Below are 20,664 nucleotides of genomic sequence, written 5' to 3'. Positions count from 1 at the left end.
TGTGGGTAGATAAATAATACAGTCAGAAGTTCTGGAAATTTGTCAAAGTAATGACCAAATTTTTGAAATACGTGTTTAAGCCTTCTTGGTTTAAACCTTTTTTTGGTGCCAGTTATTCTTGAGACCCATTTACTTTGAACGTAAATGCTCTAGTCAAAGAATTTCCCTTGCCCAAGTTAGTGAGGTTGGTTTCTAGTCCAGGAAATGTTATTTTTCTTTGTAATACAATACATAAAAGCAATGGCTAGGGAATTTAAAGGAAGTAGCTTCTAAGACGACCCTAAAATTTGAGAACACTAGTGTTTAGTATGTCCAGAATCAATATTGAGCCTCTAGATTTTCTAGCAATTGGTGTCCTGTTAGGTAATTTTTAGGTATTATATAATTCAAGAAAGAAAATTATGCTTGGAAGTTTTATTTATTTTTTTAATCAAGGAAGTTTTCATGTAATTTATTAGAAAATATTGATCCATGCCAGGCGCAGTGGCTCATACCTATAATCCCAACACTTTGGGAGGCCAAGGCAGGTGGATCACTTTAGGTCAGGAGTTCAGGACAAACCTGGCCACTATGGCCAAACTCCGTCTCTACTAAAAATATAAAAATTAGCCAGGTGTGGTGGCACATGCCTGTAGTCCCAGCTACTCAAGAGGCTGAGACAGTAGATTCACCTGAACAGGAGGTGGAGGTTGCAGTGAGGCAAGATCATACCCCTGCACTCCAGCCTGGGCGACTGAACGATACTGTCTAAAAAAAAAAAAAAAAAAAATAGGTAGGTAGGTAGGTAGATAGACAGATAGATAGATAGATCCAATTTTGAGGATCCTTGTTGTAAATCAGGACATTGGAAAACCCTTTTGAAGAAAAAATCAAGTGGCTAAATCATATTAGTTTTGTTATCATTAGAAAAAAATATTTTTAACAGCAACTCAGAAATTAATCTCATAGCTCAAGAATTCTCTTCAGCATTCATTTGCCGATACTGCATGTGGTATAATGTTACCTTGCCTAGAGTATTCAGTTATGTGAAAAAGAAAAAAAAAAAACATGTTTGCCATTAGTATGGTCCCTTAATGACTCTAAGCTAACTAACATAGCTTCGTTTATTTCCCTGGATGGGAGATCTGCAAAGTGCTTGGGGAATATGGATTTAAAATGCTCAGTCGTATTCACAGTTTCAGAAGTCATTCCCAGTAGTAATTTTAGGTTTCTGAAGGCCATGTTCTACTATTCAGTTTTCTGATATTATCAGCCTGAAAAAAAAAAAGATGGCTCATGTAATTTTTACAAGGCCCTTTTGTTTTAGCTTGTGCTTACTTATTTTCAACTTGTTCTTTTAGGCAAATAAAAAATTGAAATTGGAAAATGGTGGCCTGGTGAGGGAGAATTTACGACTGAAGGCTGAAATTGATAACAGATCACCTCAAAAGTATGTGTTTTGCTCACAGAGCAATGTTTCAGATTATGTCAGTATTTTAGACTAGGCTGTGATGGTTTGTTTTTTGTTTGACTCTTCATTTAATTGTGTAGATTAATTTAGAATGTCTTGTTCGAAAAGTCAAGTTTATACTTCCTGTTATTGACAAAATTTTAGTCTCAGTGAAGGCTAGTTTTAAAGAATTTTATGCCTTTCCTTTTTTCTTATCTGATGAATAAGAGAATTGTTTTATGTGACCTGACACAGGTGAACATTGATTTGGTTTTACATATAACTGTTTAATAGAACTAACAAATAATAGTGAGATTAAGGTAATACCCTTTAGCCATTTTCTTAGATAGTCTTAGTAATAGTTAATGTTCATATAGTTCCTTCTCTTTGCAAGGTACAACAACCTGTAATGAAGAACTATTATTGTTTTCTATTTTCAGATGAGAAAATGGAGGCATAAATAGATTAATTTATCTAAATCTGCATGAGTGGAAGTGTTAGAAATAACATTTGACTGGCCAAGCGAGGTGGCTCATGCATGTAATCCCAGCATTTTGGGAGGCTGAGTTGGGCAGATTGCCTGAGGTCAGGAGTTTGAGACCATCCTGGGCAGCATGATGAAACCCTGTGTCTACTAAAAATACAAAATTTAGTCAGACATCATAGCAGACGCCTGTAATCTTGGCTACTCAGGAGGCTGAGGCAGGAGAATCACTTGAGCCCGGGAGGCAGAGGTTGCAGTGAGCCAGAGATCACGCCACTGCACTCCAGCCTGGGTGACAGAGGGAGACTCTGTCTCAAAACAAACAAACAAACAAAAGAAATAGCATTTGACCTTGAGATAGCCCAGCCCCAGAGTCTGTGCTGTTACCTATTATACTAAAAAGCCCATCTGAAATAGCATTTAAGACATTGTTCATTGAATTTTTTTACTGATTTAAAACTATACAAATAAGTGAATTTATTCTTTCCTTATGGAATAGTTTCTATTCTATTCCAGAAGGTAATAATTTACAGCTATTGGACTGCTTAACAATTTGTTGAAAATTTTAAGAAACAGTTGGGATTTAAGGGTTGCAAATGGAGGAAAGATCACGGACAGCACTTAAAGTTCTTCTTTCTCTAGAAAAAAAAAAGATGACAAATGAGAAGACAATATGGCCCTCAATGTCCAGCACCCTCTCTGAGGGATGGCATATGAGAACTGTACACTTTCTTCCCTTCCAACCAGTGGACTTCATTTCTTTCTAATGGAAAAAGACAATGCAGGAATAAGCAAACAATGGAAATTTATCCTATCAGAAATAGCTCTTTGCTTGTCATTTTAAAAGGAGGAAATGTTGCCCTTGGTAAAACCAGATGTGGTACCAGGAAATGGCAGAAACTAACCATAATTACTGGAGGAGAGATAACTAACCAATGAGAAAGAAGCATAGCTTTAACATTTGAATAGTTTCTTCCCCTGTGCTCTCCAACCTCGTTTTTCTTTCACTTCAGATAATGTCCTACTTTGACAAATTAGTGAAATAAGCTTAGGAAGTGTTGCTGTTATGTAGTGGTTTGAATCTCTGCGCCTATCATTTATTGGCAGCCTGCCTTGCTAGTCATAGTAATGCTTGTCCATTAGCCGTTTCCCACAGCATGCTGAATGGAACGAAAGCTATTTTGTTTGTAGCTCTTATTTCTTGAAAACTTGCCCACCAGATTTCACATTTAATGCCAGCCACAAGGCTGTGTGTTTTTAAATATCCATGGCTCAAACTGGATAAAGAACTGAAGAACCTCACCTCAGGAGACTTGGCCTCTGTCTACTCTCGGAAAAGGAGCTGCACATCTGAATCCAATATAACTTGAGGATTTTTCCATCTTTAACTTCCATTGCTTCCCTTTAGGGGAAGGGAACAGTTCACTTGAAAAGCGATTTGGACTGAAAACCGTATTCCAGATCAATTTGCAATGCATTGAGGTATTAAATGCATCGCATTTGATTTATAGCCTTGTTTACTCTGCATCACCAAACCCTAGTGGATTCAGAGAGAAGCTGACCACAGCTGAAAATACCCAGATCTGGTTCACCTGAGGAGAGCTCCTATTTGTATGGAAAAGAAGAAGACATTTCAAGAGTTCACAAATAAAATCACCCATTCCATTTTATTTCTTTGATTTAGGAAATGCCTTGACTAATTATTTTTCTCTTTTTTACTTGGTTAGGTGTCAGGGTATACTTTTTTAATACACTTGGTCTTAATCTTCAGTGTATCCTGCAAGTTGAGCAAACATATTCTACAAATCATAAAGAAGAGAGAGCTTTAATACACCTTCCTAAGATTTTTCCTTCTAGAAGGAAAAATCTTAGGAAGGTGTATTAGCTCAGATTGTCATAACAAAATGAGCCAGATAAGATAATTTAGCCTTAATTGCCTCCTAAAGATCTTATCTCCAAGTACAGTTACATTAGGGATCAGGGCTTCAACATAGAATTTGGAGGGGAGGGTTAGGACATGGCTCAGTCCATCACAGAATGTATTTCTTTCTAAAATGCTCCAACAGATATCATGCTAGTTCCCAAAAACTTGCCTAAAATTTGATGTTACCTTAATAGTATGGGAGTACTATTAGGCCATTAATATCAAACTTGGTTATAATCCGGTTAATGGCTTTTCTTTCTATAAATATGTATGCAGGAGTGTTATGTGTTCTGTTATTGTGGCTTTAGTGAGGTCTATGGGTTTGATAATGTCTCCCTGTGTGCAGCTCATTTTACTGCACATCCCCAATCCTTGTCATTATAGACAAGTCTTACCTGTGCCTCAGCTCCTTTTGGGGGAGGATAAAGGTTCTAGATACTCTGGGCAGTAATATTCCCTATTACTAATATATGAAAAGAAGTCTTCTGAAGAGGAAAGAATAGACTTCACTGATTATGACCTGGGTGTGCTTCCGTTTTTGCTGTATTTGTATTTCTTGAGCGATCAGAAATCAAATTTAAAATCAGTTATCTTATGGCTTTAATAATTGTCTGCCTGTATGTCAGAGATTACAAAACAAAATCAAAATCTTTGACCTCAACTTCTCTACTGAACTAGCTTTATGTTTTCATCTATCTTTTTTGTATCTTTGCCAGAGATTCTGTACCTTAAATTAACCACAGAACATGGTGGTTAAGAGCTTAACTCTGGAGTCAGACTTCCTGGATTCAAATTTTCCTTCTTCCATTTTGTCCCTCCTTTCCCTACCCAATTCATTTTTCACCATACTCAAAAGTGTCTTTTAATAAAGTACATGTCAATTATTTAAATCTCCTGCCTAAAACTATTCAGTGTTTTCCTAAAATAAAATCCAGACTCTTCATTGGCTAGTCCACGTCTGCCGCCTCTTATTAATCTCATTCTTAACTCCTCCAGCTCATCCTACTCCAGTTCTACTGGACTTTATTTCTAACACATGCTGGGTTTATTTCCTTTGCTTAGAATATTCTCCTTGCAGATCTTTACATGGCTGTCTTCTTCAATTCTCAGATGCAGAGAAGCCTTTTCTGATCATTCAATCTAAAGCTACCCTTTCACTTATCACCTTCTACTTCCTTATTAGAAGACCATAATAATAAAATCATGATTTGGTAAAATAGTAGGGCATGGTTTGGTAAAATATGAACACAAACCTTGGAGCCAGACTCCGTATGACCAAACATTGGTCTTGTCTTACTTACTAGCTGTGATTTAGACAAAGGTATTTAACCTTTTCGTATCTCAGTTTTTGTATTCTGTGTAATGGGGTTAATAGTACTACCTATCCTATAAGTAGTAGTAAGAGTTAAATGAAATCAAACTTAAAATACACTTAAAACAGAGTTCATAGTTAGCAATTAATATTATAGCATTGTCTTCATAGCCTTTATCACTGTCTGAAATTATCTTGTTCACTTAATTGCTTGATGGTGGTCTGTCTCCACCATTCTAAACTCTAAGCTCCATTTTAAACTCTAAGCTTCTTGCTGCCTATCACCTTCATTTCCAAAGCCCCCTGAAGATACCTGATAAATATTTTTGAATAATTAAATGAATAAATAAGTAAATAACATTGGATAAATTAACCTCTTGAAGTTATCATTTTTTTACATAAAATGTGCCTGTGTTATTGTGAGGATTAAAGGAAATCTATTACCTTGACACAATATGTTGTATAAAAAATGAGTAGACAAAGGAATATAAATCATTTCCACTATAAAGACACATGCTCATGTATGTTTATTGCAGCACTATTTAAAATAACAAAGACATGGAACCAACCCAAATGATCATCATTGATAGACTATGGATAAAGATAATGTGGTACATATACACCATGGAATGCTATGCAGCCATGGATGAGTTCATGTTCTTTGCAGGGACATGGATGAAACTAGAAGTCATTATCTTCAGCAAATTAGCACAGGAACAGAAAACCAAACATCACATGTTCTCACTCATAAGTGGGAGTTGAACATTGAGAACACATGGACACAGAGAGGGGAACAGCACACACCTGGGCCTGTTGGGGGTGGCAGGGTGAGGGGAGGGAACTTAGAGGATGGGTCCATAGGTTCAGCAAACCACCATGACACACATTTACCTGTGTAACAAACCTGCATGTTCTGTACATGTATTTCTTTTTTTTTTTTTTTTTTTTTAGAAGAAATTTTAAAAAAGGGATACAGGTGGGATGGGGAGAGGTGGTATGGGAGATTGTGTATATCTAAAAAATCGTATCCATAATCCCCCATCCCATGCAAGAGTATTTATCCTCTCCTTTTGTTTCTGTCCCTCTTAATGACTTTAGTACTTATCTATTTGCCTGAGATTAAAACCTAACTCTTCTGTGCTTCTCTACCCCTTCTCATATCACACCTGGTGTTTTTTAGTATGTTCTCTGTAGCCTACTTTTTTAAAATGCCTCTATAATCCACCTTCTCATTTTCACTATCTTAGATCCATATTATTTCTTGCTTAGCCTGTTGTAACAACCTTCCTACTGCCTACCTTTCTTTTCTATGCTGAGCTCTCAAGTGTTGGCTTTATTGTTTCCTGAATTCTGAAATATAAATTTGATGATCTCCTTTAATAACCTTTGGTGATTCTTCATATTCTGTATATTAAATCCCAGTGTTCTTAGTCTAGTATAAAAGGGTCTTTACTATTTGACTTTGGTTTAATCTCCTTCCCTCTTTTCTAGCCCCTCTCTTCTGTGCTCTGCTCTGGCTATGCTGAAGTTCTCACTGGGCCCACATTCATCATATTGTGTCTTCCCTGGTTCTCCACATTAGCCCGTCTTGTTTTTATTCTTCCTGGTTAATCACTGTTTGTCCTTTGAGATCTAGCCTGATTGTTGCTTTATATGTGAAGCCCTCCATAATTTTCTCAGACAGAGGTAGCATTTTCTTTTTGTTCTTTTGATTACTCTTCTACTCTGTGGTTTTAATGATCATGTTGTATATTGATCAGTTCCATGACTATTGTACCCAGTTAATCTGGCAGCTCCTTGGCACCAAGACATATTTTTTAAATGCACATTTGTTTATTTGTAGAAAATATGTATACATGTGTGTGTTTCTTCCTTTTATGGGGTCTTACAGAAGGAAGGAGTCCTTATACTCCAATATAGTACTTGAAGCTTATAGTACAAAGGATATAAGAGAGCAGGAAATCAGAGACTCCTGGAACTTTCTTCAAATTAGAGTAAAGGATTTCCTGAAGCTTCTCTTTAAGTTTTACCAGAGATTTGGAGTTAGAAAGAGAAACAGAGGAGGTAAATAGTAGGGACTTGCCTGGCTACAGTCTTGAGATTGTTGTCTGCATCTATTTACTTGGACCAGATATTCTTTCCTTTACCTGTCTCCATGCTGACTGTAAGCTGTACCCCAGTTCCAGTTCACAGGTCTGCTGTTTCTAAACTATGTCTCAAGATGTTAGTAGTGCTGTAACCTTCTGCTTCCTTATCAACACTGCTGGTCTGGCTGGCTCTTGCTATTGTCCCTTCTTGACCTTTTCTGGCCTTTTTTGTTTCTCATGATTCTTCTCTGACAAATGTAGTGTTTCTTAGTATTTGACCCTAGCCTGATCCAGTGACTGATTCTGCTATGCCCTTTGGTTTTCCCGGAAGGGGAACTTGTAGACTGTCAGGGGAGCCTGATGATACCCTGGGGCCAGACTGTGACAGCCAGTTGTGCTATGGCCCCTTGGCTGCCTGAGGGACCCTTCTCTAGATATTCAGCTAATTGGGGAGAGACAGGTACTGCAGTTTTCTGTCAGCTTGTCTTTATTGTATTGATAAGGTACTTGGGGAGGTGGCGGTGCATGCTAATGACTAAACAATAAGGTTGTCAGAGAGATTATGAACTGTTTGAGAAGAGGAATGATCACTTCTAGTCCTTTGTTTTCCCTCTTCATAGCCCCTGAGCACACATTAGTCCTCAGTAACTGTCATCTGAATAATAATTACAGGGTATCTAGATCAGTTTTTTGTTTTGTTTCATTTTCTTTCAGATTTGTTTCATGCTGAGGGAGAATGAGAGAGAATTTAGTTAAGGCAAAAAATATATAGACAGGTAGATACTAATCCAGAGATTTTTAAGTATTTTTTTAATCACTCAACAGTAGTTGGACTGTTTTACAGTATTGAGATTTTGTCGTCGTTGTTAAGGTTATTTTATTTTGGGAAAATATGTAAGTCCTTTATTTCTCTTAGAAACAGAAAAAGTTATGACATAGCGTGTCTTAATGTTCTCTCCTTTCTGCCACAGATTAGAATCCCTGTTAATGTCATGCAAGTTTCAAGCCTGGTCTTTGTTGGCAGAGGGGGTCTGGGGGAGAAAATGAGGGCATTTCTGCATTAAATCAAAATGAAATATATTTGTCAAATAGAATGGAATTTATTCCACAGTAAAAAGAGTAGTCTGTCTTCACAAACAATGCAGAGAAAGTAGTAATTAGGGTTAGGCATCCTGTTTTGAGCAACTTTGCCCAGTATGCTGCCCAGAGAGAAGGAAAAGAAGCCTTGGAAATGGAGAGAAGGAAAAGAAGCCTTAGAAATGCAACTAACTAGTTGGCAGTTTCCAGACAGGAGAACAGGGACCAAGTCCCAATTGCCGTAGAAGCAGGTAGGGTGAAATTGGCCAGCATGGAACACAATTTAGTTCTGTATTTCTCCTTATGCATCTGCTGACCCAGTACCACGTGGGTTAGCCCTTATTAGAGGCTAACCACAAAAAGGGCTATTGCTCTTCAGTTCACATATGCTGCTCATGAATTCAGGTCATTTTTATTAATAATTTGTAGGCATCTCAGCTAGAATTTTGAACACCACAGTTTTTCACTACAAATGCATAGTTGGTTTAATAAAACAAACAAAGGATTTCCTTTAAAATTTTGTTCTGCAGTGAGCTGTGATCATGTCACTGTATGCCAGTCCTTTAGTCTGGGTGACAGGATGAGACCCTGATCAAAAATAAATAAATAAAATAAAATAGTGTTAATAATATGAGCTATTAGTTATTAACCCTGCTTTTCATCTGAAAACTTGCAAAGCAAACTCTACCTTGATTTTTAAATGGTACTTTTAGAAGATGGAGGGATTAGGAATTACTGCAAGGGCCTAATTCTTTGTCTTATTCCCCTGTCTTTATCAAGGTTGTGTTTAAGGGGAAATACTGGCTTTTTTATTCTTGCAAATATAGGAACACTTTCTGTTTTGTGATAAAAGATGCAACATAACATAGCTTGTATTTTTTTAATTAATTATACCCCGAGATAAAGAACCTATGTGGTGTTTAGACCCTAAGATTAGTTGAAGATACCCACCGATTGTGCATGAGCTAGACAAGTTGGTCATATACACTTCCTGTTTATAGCACATTTAAGCATTGTGTTTTCAGCTCTGTTTCAAACTTAGTCTTTATATCTCTGGTTAAATATTTGGGTTGGCATTTATCAGGATGGTCTCTCAATGCTGTACTTTCATGCAAGGCCACATTAATAAATGATCTTTTAAAATTTCAAAATATTATCGGACTTATTTCTAAAATATGGCGGTTGTTTGATAAATGTTTACTGAATTTTTGCATACATACGGTATGTCTTACTACAATTTTTGTATTTCTGCTCTGTGTTTCTACTAGCAAATGTATGTACCAATAAATAGCACAATAATGCTAGTTCATTGACCGTGTATACACACTTTGTGCCCAGCAAAAATCTAGTCTATATTTTGATATGAAATGTAAATAGGTGCTGATATTATTTAAGAAGGGACCTTATGTTCCAGTATTTAATATGGTTTGAAACATGATGTATGTGTCAGAAAGACTTGGATTCAAATCCTATTCCTGCCCCTACCCCCTTTTTAAGCTTCTCATTTCTTATTTTTAAGATAAGAATAATGGATCTTGCTTCATAAAGTTGACATGAGGATTAAATGGGATAATATATGTCAAGTATATAGTGCTGTGCTTGATATCAGGTAAACGCTTAATGAATTGTGGCAGCTGCTTTTCTTTTTGTCATTGTTGTCAGTAGTAGTCAGTTGTAATTGTACTATTATACTATTAAAGATGTGTTTGTTACACTTACTTTTGGTAAATTCCAGCCAAAAGTTCACTTTCCTTTCTTTTCTTTTTTCTTTCTTTTTAATGTTCTCTTTCAGCATACCTCATTTAACATTTTTGTGGAACCAGCATGTGTGACTAGGAATGGCCATAGATAGTACTTTTATGATTAACAAATTTCTAGGAGTGTAGCATTTTTGTAACTGAGAGTTTAATTTTAAAAAGAGAAAACTCAGGCCAGGTGCAGTGGCTCACTCCTGTAATTCCAGCACTTTGGGAGGCCAAGGCAGGCAGATCACCTCAGGTAGAGAGTTTGACACCAGCCTGGCCAACATGAAGAAATCCCGTCTCTACTGAAAATACAAAATTAGCCAGGAGTGGTGGCACATGCCTGTAATCCCAGCTACTCGGGAAGCTGAGGCAAGAGAATCACTTGAATCTGGTAGGCGGAGGTTGTGGTGAGCTGAGATTGTGCCATTGCACTCCAGTCTGGGAAACAAGAGTGAAACTCTGTCTCAAAAATAAATAAAAAATAAATTAAAAAACAAAGGCAGGGCGTGGTGGCTCAAGCCTATAACTCCAGCACTTTGGGAGGCCGAGGCAGGCGGATCACAAGGTTAGAAGTTCAAGACCAGCCTGACCAAAATGGCGAAACCCCATCTCTACTAAGAAATACAAAAATTAGCCAGGTGTGGTGGCAAGTGCCTGTAATCCCAGCTACTTGGGAGGCTGAGGCAGGAGAATTGCTTGAGCCCCAGAGGCGGAGGTTGCAGTAAGCCAAGATGGCACCACTGCACTCCAGCCTGGGCAACAGAGTAAGACCCTGTCTCAAAAAAAAAAAAAAGAAAGAAACCTCTCTTGAGGAAACAATGGCAAATTGTACAGTTCAACCACAGTATAAATGTATGGGTTGCTTCCCAAAGCTTCCCTAGTAGTTTAAAGACAGAATGGTTCCCCTCTACCCTCTCAAGGCATATACAAGGATGGGCAATGCACAAATGACACATAGGAAGCAGGTGAGAGAAAAGGGATGCCAGAGACTTTGAACCTTTTCCCCTACCACCAAATACAGTTTTGACTTTCCTACAGCCCTGGTCCTCCCTGTGCGCTTTTCCTAAAATGTGTCCCACTCACCAAGTCTGCACACACATAAACGAGATAGATGCTGGTACCAGGACCTTTCATTTTTCTTCCCAATATTGTCAAAATTCAGATTTCTAAAGAGCTCCTGTTAAAGCTACTCACTTATTAAGTGTAATCAAAAAGAGGAGTTAGGAAACTCAGAGAATCTGAAACTGGTAGATTGTGCTTTGGGAGATATAATTAAGAAAGGAAAGGGCTAATGGGAGGCTCTTTTCTCTGAAACCTTACCTTTCTCTGTGTTTAAAATAAAAAAGATACTTTCCTAATATTTCTGAAATTCAGGAAATGAGAAGCTACTATAGCTGTGTAGACAGGCAACTCCACAATATGGATCATTCTTTCTCAGATTAACTGACAGTTCTTTAAGGAAAAATATTTGAGACTCACATACATTTATTTGGTTTTCTCCCATATCGACCATTACTTTATGATACCCACTGCAACCTTGATCTCCCAGGTTCAAGCAGTCCTCTAGTTTCAGCCTCCTGAGTAGCTGGGATGACAGGCACATGTTTCTATGCCTAATTTTTGTTTTTTTTGTAGAGGCGTGATCTCATTATGTTGCGCAGACTGGTCTTGAACTCCTGCACTCAAGCCGTCCTCCCACCTCACCTCCCAAAGCATTGGGATTACAGGCATAAGCCATGGCCCAAAGCAATCTTAGTAATTAATGAGAAAAATCACAATTGTTCTATGACCTTTAGCAATTTTGATCAAAATATTTAACTCATAGTGTTAATATATGTATATGGACAGGCAAAAACAGTAAAACTACTACTTAGTACATTATTATATATGTAGTACAACTTGAAACATGTGAAACATTGAGAATTAGTGGGTTGTTTTGTGAAAAGCTTCTGGAGAATAATTTGAATAGTGCTTCCCTTCTGATATAATTTATGATAGGAAGCTAGCAGCATTTCTGATACCTTGATGAATTTTCACACTTCTAAGTTTGCATCAACTTCCAACATTTTATCCTTTGCTCTCAATGTTGTGAAAGAGCTCCACATTGCTTTAGCGTGAAGTGTTTTGTCAGCCCATCATTTTCTCTCGACATCTTCATGCTTTTCACTACAAAGTTTTTCTCATCCAGATTAGTAAGTTTGCCTCTACAAAGTAGAGGCAAACTTAATACTTCTGGCATATCTAGAATCTCTTGAATGGACTGACACTGTTGTCATAGTCCCACAGTCAGTGATTGGGATTGGTGATTTCTTCCATAACTACATTTACATTTGATTCCAATTTCACTTCCAGTGTTGTCATTGTTTATTTCTTTGCTACACCTTCATCTTTGTTGATCAGTTATTTTTATTATCTGTTTTTGTGAAACGTCATGTGGGTTTTTTACTAGGAGACGAGGAGGCAGCCCAACTGCATACTTTGCTATCTGTGTGTTAACTGTAAAACAGGTAGATGCAGTGACTAATCACTGACTGACCTTGAAAGAAGTGACTTGATGGGTCACTGATCATGAAGCACATCTATTATTTATATAGCGTTTTGTGAACTGAAAAGCTAGAAGTGAAGGTTTTACTTTATGTAGTTACTCATTAATATGGTGTGGTAACTGAAATTTGAACCATGTTGTTGGGTGACTGGTGTTATTTAACTAAACCATGGTAACTGAAATGTGTGCATATTCAAACTATATAAAGCAAGGATATCAATACTGAAAACCTGTCAGATAGGCCAGACCGCAAAAGCTGGTCCAGGTCCAAAGATTGCTTTCACTTTGTTTCATTATTACCTCAGCTACCAAATAAGGAAAAGATAAAAGTCAAAGTTTGAAGAGGAGGCAACTGGACTGACTTCCCCAGTGGCCCCTTTGTTCCTCAAGAAGGCATTTCTGAATTTTGGCAGTCTTGGCCACCCATTGGGCTTGCTACATTTACCCATTTTGTTGGAATTGCCATTGAGAACCAGAAAGGCAAAGTGGGTTTCTCAAGGTTCATAACTAGTTAATAGTAGCGTAGCACTAGCACTTTAATAGTTTTTTAGTACTCAGGTGTGGTGTTCTTTTACCATATTTGTTTTCTTCAAACCCCCTTCAAACACATCCTGTTTTTCTATGTGATAGACTATGAGAAAATATGGTCTTAAGAACTTTCTGTTGTTAGAGATGCTTTTTAGTTATATTACCTCAAAGGTCATACCAATAGGACTTCCATTTCTCTTCTAGGGACAGAAATGATCTTGTCTCCTTTAGCTATTTGAACAAGGAGAACTCTCATCCTTTTCTCTCATCCAGAATGTATGTATCAGTTAATATTGCAAGCTGAAAAAAAAAATCCTTTAAGCTTCTGTTAGATTCTGGCAGAATACACTTCCGATATCAGTTGTAGCTCCCAGACTGCTCTAGTGTTTTCTCTGGCATAATGAAGCCCTTGGCCATCACTGCTACTTTGAAAATCAAAGTCTTTTGGTCTCTAATGGAATGTTTATAAAAAATACTCCATTTTGAAATTTGCTCAGGAAAAGGAAGTATGGTAAATGATATTAGAAATCCCTCCGGCTTGCCTTGGCATCGCTTCATTTAATATTATATACTCGAAATGTCTGGAATTAGTATGAATATGAAAGTACTAAAACCCAAAGATAAATAAGCTCTTGCCCTCCTTGTCTTCTATGGAAGTATAGCATCAGATACTTATCCCTAATTGTTATTTCTGTATAATAAGGTAAGTTGCCCTTTGCCAATTTTAATATAGTTACCTTGGATAAACTGACAGTCTCCTGACACCTATGTCAAAAGTTTCATCTAATTGCAGTCTTACTAAGGTGAAGTTTTTTTGGATGGAGCACTATAGAATGCCAAGCCTGTAGCAAAAAAGCTATACTGTATATATGTCAGTCTCTGTTGCCTTCCTGGGTGTCAGTGAAAAAAAGAACCAGTCAAATGCAGTAAACTAAACATGTTTAGTTTAGTAATACAGTGACTGTCATAATACTTAACATGTAAAAGAAGGCCAAGGACCTTTAGCTTATCCTGCGGTGTTAACCCTGTCTTAATGTAAGGCACTAATATATCTTAAAGTAAGAGAATGACTTTTATTCAGGAAATATACAGCAGACAAGTGCTGTATACCATCAATTGTTCTAGGAATCTAGCAGTGAATATGACAGACTCCCTGCTCTCCTTGAGCTTCTATTCTAACGTGGGAGAAAGAAAGCAAATAAATTATATGAATTGATTAATTGATTAGTTGCATAGCTTTTAGTATACATTTCTGTCAGTCTGCCTACCAGCACAGGTCCCTTATTACCCTAGGAGAAGGATCTGATCACTGAAAGTATTATAGATTTATAGAGTATTGAAATGAAACTTAGGGAAATTGGGGGCAGTTTTAGAAAACAGCCTAACTCCATCAGTGTTCCTTGGTTGTTCTTTGCCTATTCCTCTCATATGTGATCTGCTGCTGGCCTTTACTATTTCTCTCTGAAATAACACAAACATTATGTTTATGGCTCTCACTGACTTCAAACCATATATGTTACATCTTTTAAAAACATGATTTCTAAAAAAACAATATAGAGGCAAATACAGTGTCTTAAGATGATATTGTATTTGAAATTCCAAGCTAAAGCCCTGGAACAAGGAGCTGCTAATATTTTGGGAAGCATTCTTTATTTTTTATTAGTTTTTCTGTGTATAGGCCTCTGAGTTCCCAAAGATGTCCTTTGGCAGCAACTGACTTACTATTTAGTAGCATTATTTGATTTTAAGTCATTTGATTTGTTTTTATCTGAGGAGATACCTTTATTATAAAAATTTTGCTTGAAAAAATTATCTTAGTAAGCAAATGTAAGGCTGTCACTTTTGCTTATTTGCATTAAATAAACATGCTACACACTTTTTCCATTTAAAAACATGTGGGTTATTTGATTATGACAGAGTAGTTACAGTCAAGTCAAAAGTTACACAAACATTTTTAGTGTACTGAAAGGTCTGTCCACTTTTGAAAAATTCCCTTAAGGAACTACAACTCTGTGAAGTACTACATTTATAAGACAAAACATTTTTAACAAAGAAGAAAAACTCCCATCGTTCATTTACCAAATACAGGGTAAACTTTTTCTTTAAAACGGGAGGCTTGTTATTATAGTTGCTTTTGTTTTTGTTGTACCTTTGTTTTTTGCTTTGTTTTTTTAGAAGTGGAAGGGAGTGTGCTCTCTCTAGGGGTTCAGTTAATTGCAGTGAGTAGATCGATATTCAGCCATCATGTCTTTTAAAGCCCTTTCTAATCTTGAGATTTTATGATTCTATATTTGCCTTTGCCTCTGCCTTTTCCTTCAGTGACAAGAGTGAAGGGATTATGTAGGGGTTGGGATGGGGAGTGAGTTAGGCTAGTGGTTTGGGAGGTGATGGGCATTAAGTGGGAGTCTAAAACATGTTGTGGTTGATTCTAAGAGGGGCAATTGCTATTGGCGTCTGCTTTTTTGGTAGTTTTTTTTTTTTAATACTAAATTATGTTCTTAATTGTAATTATTTTTTAAATTAGGGGGAGAAAAGGAAGAAAAAGATAAACCCAAAGATAAAAATACTTTTAAAAATCATCTTCTCATATCTTCCTCCAAACAGACAATCCCTTGATTCTTAGAAATACATAAATCATCTAAAAGATGTAAGAATAGGCTTTTGAAAATAATTTTGAAGGAGATAAGGTATTTTTCATGGGATTATAACAAGGCTTATGTTGTTTCTTGGCTTATAAGAAGTTTCCTGAAAGACAGAATTTTTTCAGTGATGTGATTGAATTTAAGGTAGATGTTTTATGTCCTTTGGAGCTGGACAGTCTTTTTATCTTTGTGTTTCCAGCCCCCAAAATACCACCTAACCTACACTAGGTACTCAAAAATTGTTTCCTGAGCTTAACCCAGCATTCATTCTTGATGGAAATAAAAGCAAAATAATTCCAGGTAAAAGGAGTAGTTTTTTATGAATAAAGGAATTCTTTTTCAGCCACTCTCCAACATGTTCTCTTTCAGAAAATGTGCAATTTTTTTTTTTTTTTTTTTTTTGCCTAGTATATTGGAATCACACTCACTGACTTCATATTTCAAAGTTGAAAGAAATGAGATTGATGTCCCACACAGTTGTAAAATACCAAAAATAAGTAGTGCTGACATGAATTAAAGGCCAGTGCTCTGAAAGGCCACAGAAAAGCTTCAGATCAAGGGTGGCTATAATTGAAAGGGCCCAAATAAGTATTTAAAACCACCCCTCCTGGGACTGCTAAGATTTCTGAATTTCAAATTGGCATTTTATGTTTGACAAGGTGACATTGTATAAGAAATGTATTGTAAAACACTGCTGTATGATAGAAAAATGATTGAATGTAAATATTTCAAGATGTAGACCACTGTTCAAATGTTATCATAAATCTTTGCCATTGTTTTAGGGGATAACTCTTCATGCATATATGAGCTGAATTGATAGAGCCAGCTCTTTGAGGGGAAATCATAAGTCCGTTTCTACCTGTCTGCTACCACTAGTCTGATTCAAACACAAAAATATCCCATTAGGTTTTGCTGTTATTGTCATATGTTTATTATTATGTAAGTGGGAAAACCTTTTTTTGAAAATACACATCTGGCATTTGCTTTGTTCATTGAGTGGTCTGAAATGTCACTGTTATGTGAAATTAGAATAGCTTGGGACAGTTTACACTCTCAAACCTTGAAAAGAAAAAAAAACTTGATTTATAGGATTAACTGTCTTTTCATTCTTTGTAGATTTGGAAGGTTTGCAGTTGCAGCTCTTCAGTCCAAAGTAGAACAATATGAGCGTGAAACCAGTCGCCTCAAGAAAGCCCTGGAACGAAGTGATAAGTATATAGAGGAACTAGAATCTCAAGTTGCACAGCTAAAAAATTCAAGTGAAGAGAAGGAAGCTATGAATTCCATTTGCCAGAGAGCACTTTCTGCAGATGCCAAGGGGAGCAAAGGCAGTGAGGAGGATGTGGCATCAAAGAATCAAGGCGATAGTGCCAGAAAGCAGCCTGGCTCATCCACCTCCAGTTCTCACCTAGCAAAGCCTTCCAGCAGCAGACTCTGTGACACCAGTTCTGCGAGGCAGGAAAGTACCAGCAAAGCAGAACTTAACTGTTCTAAGAACAAAAACCTATACCAAAAACAGGTAGAAATAATGTTAGATGTGACAGATACAAGTATGGATACTTATTTGGAAAGAGAATGGGGGAATAAACCAAGTGATTGTGTACCCTACAAAGGTGAAGAACTTTATGATCTTCCAGCTCCTTGTACTCCTTTGTCCCTTAGTTGCCTTCAGCTCAGCACTCCAGAAAGTAGAGAGAGCTCTGTGGTCCAAGTAGGAGGCTCCAAAAAGCACTCAAACCATCTGAGAAAATTGGTATTTGATGACTTTTGTGATTCTTCCAGTGTTTCTAATAAAGATTCTTCAGAAGATGATACAAGTAGAAGTGAAAATGAAAAGAAATCAGAATGTTTTACTTCCCCAAAGACAGGATTTTGGGACTGTTGTTCTACAAGCTTTGCTCAAAGCTTAGATTTTGAAAGTTCAGAGGGGAACACGATAGCAAATTCTGTTGGAGATATATCTTCAAAATTGAGTGAGAAATCAGGCTCATGTATATCCAAGAGGTTGAATTCTATTCGCTCTTTTGAAATGAACCGAACAAGAACATCCAGTGAAGCATCAATGGATGCTGCTTACCTTGACAAAATCTCTGAGTTGGATTCAATGATGTCAGAGTCAGACAATAGCAAGAGCCCTTGTAATAACGGTTTTAAGTCACTGGATATGGATGGGTTATCAAAGTCATCTCAAGGCAGTGAATTTCTTCAGGAACCGGATAAGTTGGAAGAAAAAACTAAGCTAAACCTTTCCAAAGGTTCTCTAACTAATGATCAGTTAGAAAATGAAAATGAATGGAAACCCACTTCTTTTTTTCTCCTTTCTCCATCTGACCAAGAAATGAATGATGATTTTTCACTCCATTCTGGTTCTAGTCCAGGAACTAATGAACTCAAACCCCCAAGCTGTTTGTTTCAGACAGAGTTTTCCCAAGGCATTTTGTTAAGCAGTTCACATCGACTATTTGAAGATCAAAGGTTTGGGTCATCTTTGTTTAAGATGTCCTCAGAGATGCACAGTCTTCATAACCACCTTCAGTCTCCTTGGTCTACTTCCTTTGTGCCTGAAAAGAGGAATAAAAATGTGAATCAATCAACAAAAAGAAAAATCCAGAGCAGCCTTTCCAATGCCAGCCCATCAAAAGCAACTAAAAGTTGACTCATTAGAAAGGTGTCATTTGTAGTTCTGTCCTGAAAGAAAAGTTGTTAAAGTTACTTTTTATCCTCATAAAAGTTCTATACAAATTTGAATTAATAATCTTTAGTCAAGTATCAAGTCAGGTGGATTAACCTGTACACAGAATGCTTTTCCTTTTGAAAAGACTTTGGTCTTTTCATTTTTATTTGGGGATCTTTGTGACCAGGGAAGTTAGAAAGGTGGTTGTTTTTGTGTTTTGAGTTTTTTTTTTTTTTTTTTTTTTCCTCTGAATTTGATGTGTATCTCGGTTGGGTGTACATTAAAAAAAATGGTTTTTAAAAAATGTTATTTAACTGTTTGGTACAGTGGCCTGTATAAACCCCACTTGTCTTCAGAACTTAGATTTCTTAAATAAAACTTATAGTGTTGTCTATACACTGCTCAATAAGAAATTTGAGTTTCTTTAAAACTTTTCCTAGGGTGGAAATTATTTTACCTGTCCCTTTTTATTTATGTTTAGTGATGGCCTAATTTTTCTGTAGGGCTATGACAGAGAAACAGCACTCTAATGTGAGTCTACTATCGATTTACTTTTTTTAGGTTTTATGTATATGTTTGCGTTTTTTAGCATTGTGTTTTGTCCAGTTTGTGAAAATGTTCTGCTAGTATGAAAGAATACATTTTCTATATGAAAATATTTGTTTTATGTTAGCTTATGTTTTCTTGTGTTTATGTGTGTGTGTGTATGTGTATAAAATCAGAAATTGAGCATACTTTGGAAAGAAGGCATGAAGCACTTGGGTTTACAGGAACGTAAAACATAGCTTCATTGCTCCAGATGTACAGGTTTGAAAGAGTTCATCACCAAGTTCTTGATCCACTTGTATTCCAGGGGAGTTTTCTTTTGAGTAATGTGTTTCTTGTTTGCATGTTACTGTTCCTTGTGGAAACTGTATGCATGGTAGCATTTTTGCTATATTTTCCATACTTAAGAAAAAGAGGTTTCAGTTTGGCTAATAGAATATCTTTTATGTGTGACAAAACTTTATTCTGTGAAGAGTGTTGGGATGAGAATAGGTAAGAGGTAAGCACAATTTTTAATTTAGGCTCTGAAAAAGTGTATTGTTCTAAACATATTTAGTATGCCTATATAGGCCTTTAAAAATGGGTTTGTATGCTGTTTAATGTGCACTGAACATTTTACATTAATATTATACTGTTTTACATTAATACTGCATGCTTTTCTATGTGAATTGAATAAAGGATGTCATAAGCACTGTATTCCTTGATGTTGATGATGATTCTTTGTCTCATATCTTGAATTAGCCTACAAGGACTAGGAAAAACTACCATTTTTAAATTGATGTTATACTGCAGACATTGACAAACTATGGTCCATGGACCAAATCTGGCCTGCAGCTGTTTCTCAGGCTGGAGTGCAGTGGTGCAGTTATGGCCCACTGCAGCCTCAGGTGGGCTGGGCTTAAGCCATTCTTCCCACTTACCCTGCCAAAGATCTGGGACTACAGGCGTGCATCACCATGTCAAGCTAAGTTTTTAGTTTTTGCAGAGGTGCCGTCTCGCTATGTTGCCCAGGCTGGTCCTGAACTCCTGGGCCCAAATGATATTCCTGCCTCAGCCTCCGGAAGTGCTGAACCACACCTGGCCAATTTTATAAAATTAAATTTTATGCATTTTAAACTTTTTAAAAATCTCTTTTGAAAGTCTTGTGAGCAAAAAATGGTATTTACATTTGTAGATGGTTCTTAAAAATCCATAGATTTTTGCATAACAGGAAAATGAAAGTCACATTTCAGTGCTTCTAAATAAAGTCTTATTGGAACACAGTCAAACTCATTTGTTTACTATTATCTGCAACACCTAAAATATTTACTATCTTCTCTTTTACAGAAATATTTGCTGACCCTTTTTATAATAGACAGGATTCAATGAAACCATAAATATGTAACAAAATCACTTGTGATTTGGAGAATCATGCCCTTTACTTATACAAGTAATAGCCAGAAAGACCTAATTTAAAGCAGAATTTTGCTTTATGAAACATATATTTCAATAATTATTCATTATTTTATTTTTCTTATATGTTAAAGCTAGTGGATACATTCAGAGCCATTGGCACTTTAAATGTCTTTGATAATATGACTACACATTAGAAACTCAAATGTAGAAATTAAGATTTTTCTGTCACAGGTTAAATTTAGTGGTGTTATGGTATAAATCTATATGTTCCTCCAA

General features: G+C 36.6%; 1 protein-coding gene across 2 annotated transcripts in view; it reads left to right on the top strand.

Moving 5' to 3' along the window:
• The window catches only part of OBI1 (ORC ubiquitin ligase 1), a 39,423-nt gene extending 19,734 nt beyond the window's left edge, over positions 1 to 19,689 (top strand). For both annotated transcript variants that reach the window (XM_032277440.1, XM_032277439.1), the window contains exons 5-6: positions 1,341 to 1,429; positions 16,890 to 19,689. In XM_032277440.1, coding sequence (XP_032133331.1) covers positions 1,341 to 1,429; positions 16,890 to 18,429 — 1,629 coding nt within the window. In that variant the 3' untranslated portion in view covers positions 18,430 to 19,689. The remainder of the gene's footprint in view (positions 1 to 1,340; positions 1,430 to 16,889) is intronic.
• The last annotated feature ends 975 nt before the right edge of the window (positions 19,690 to 20,664 follow it).

The sequence above is a fragment of the Sapajus apella genome, unplaced genomic scaffold (genome assembly GCF_009761245.1).
Source record: "Sapajus apella isolate SASKATOON/1434 unplaced genomic scaffold, GSC_monkey_1.0 scaffold9, whole genome shotgun sequence".
NCBI classification, from domain to species: Eukaryota; Metazoa; Chordata; class Mammalia; order Primates; family Cebidae; genus Sapajus; species Sapajus apella.
The sequence above is the reverse complement of the archived record's forward strand: the minus strand, read 5'-3'. Positions and strand labels throughout refer to the sequence as shown.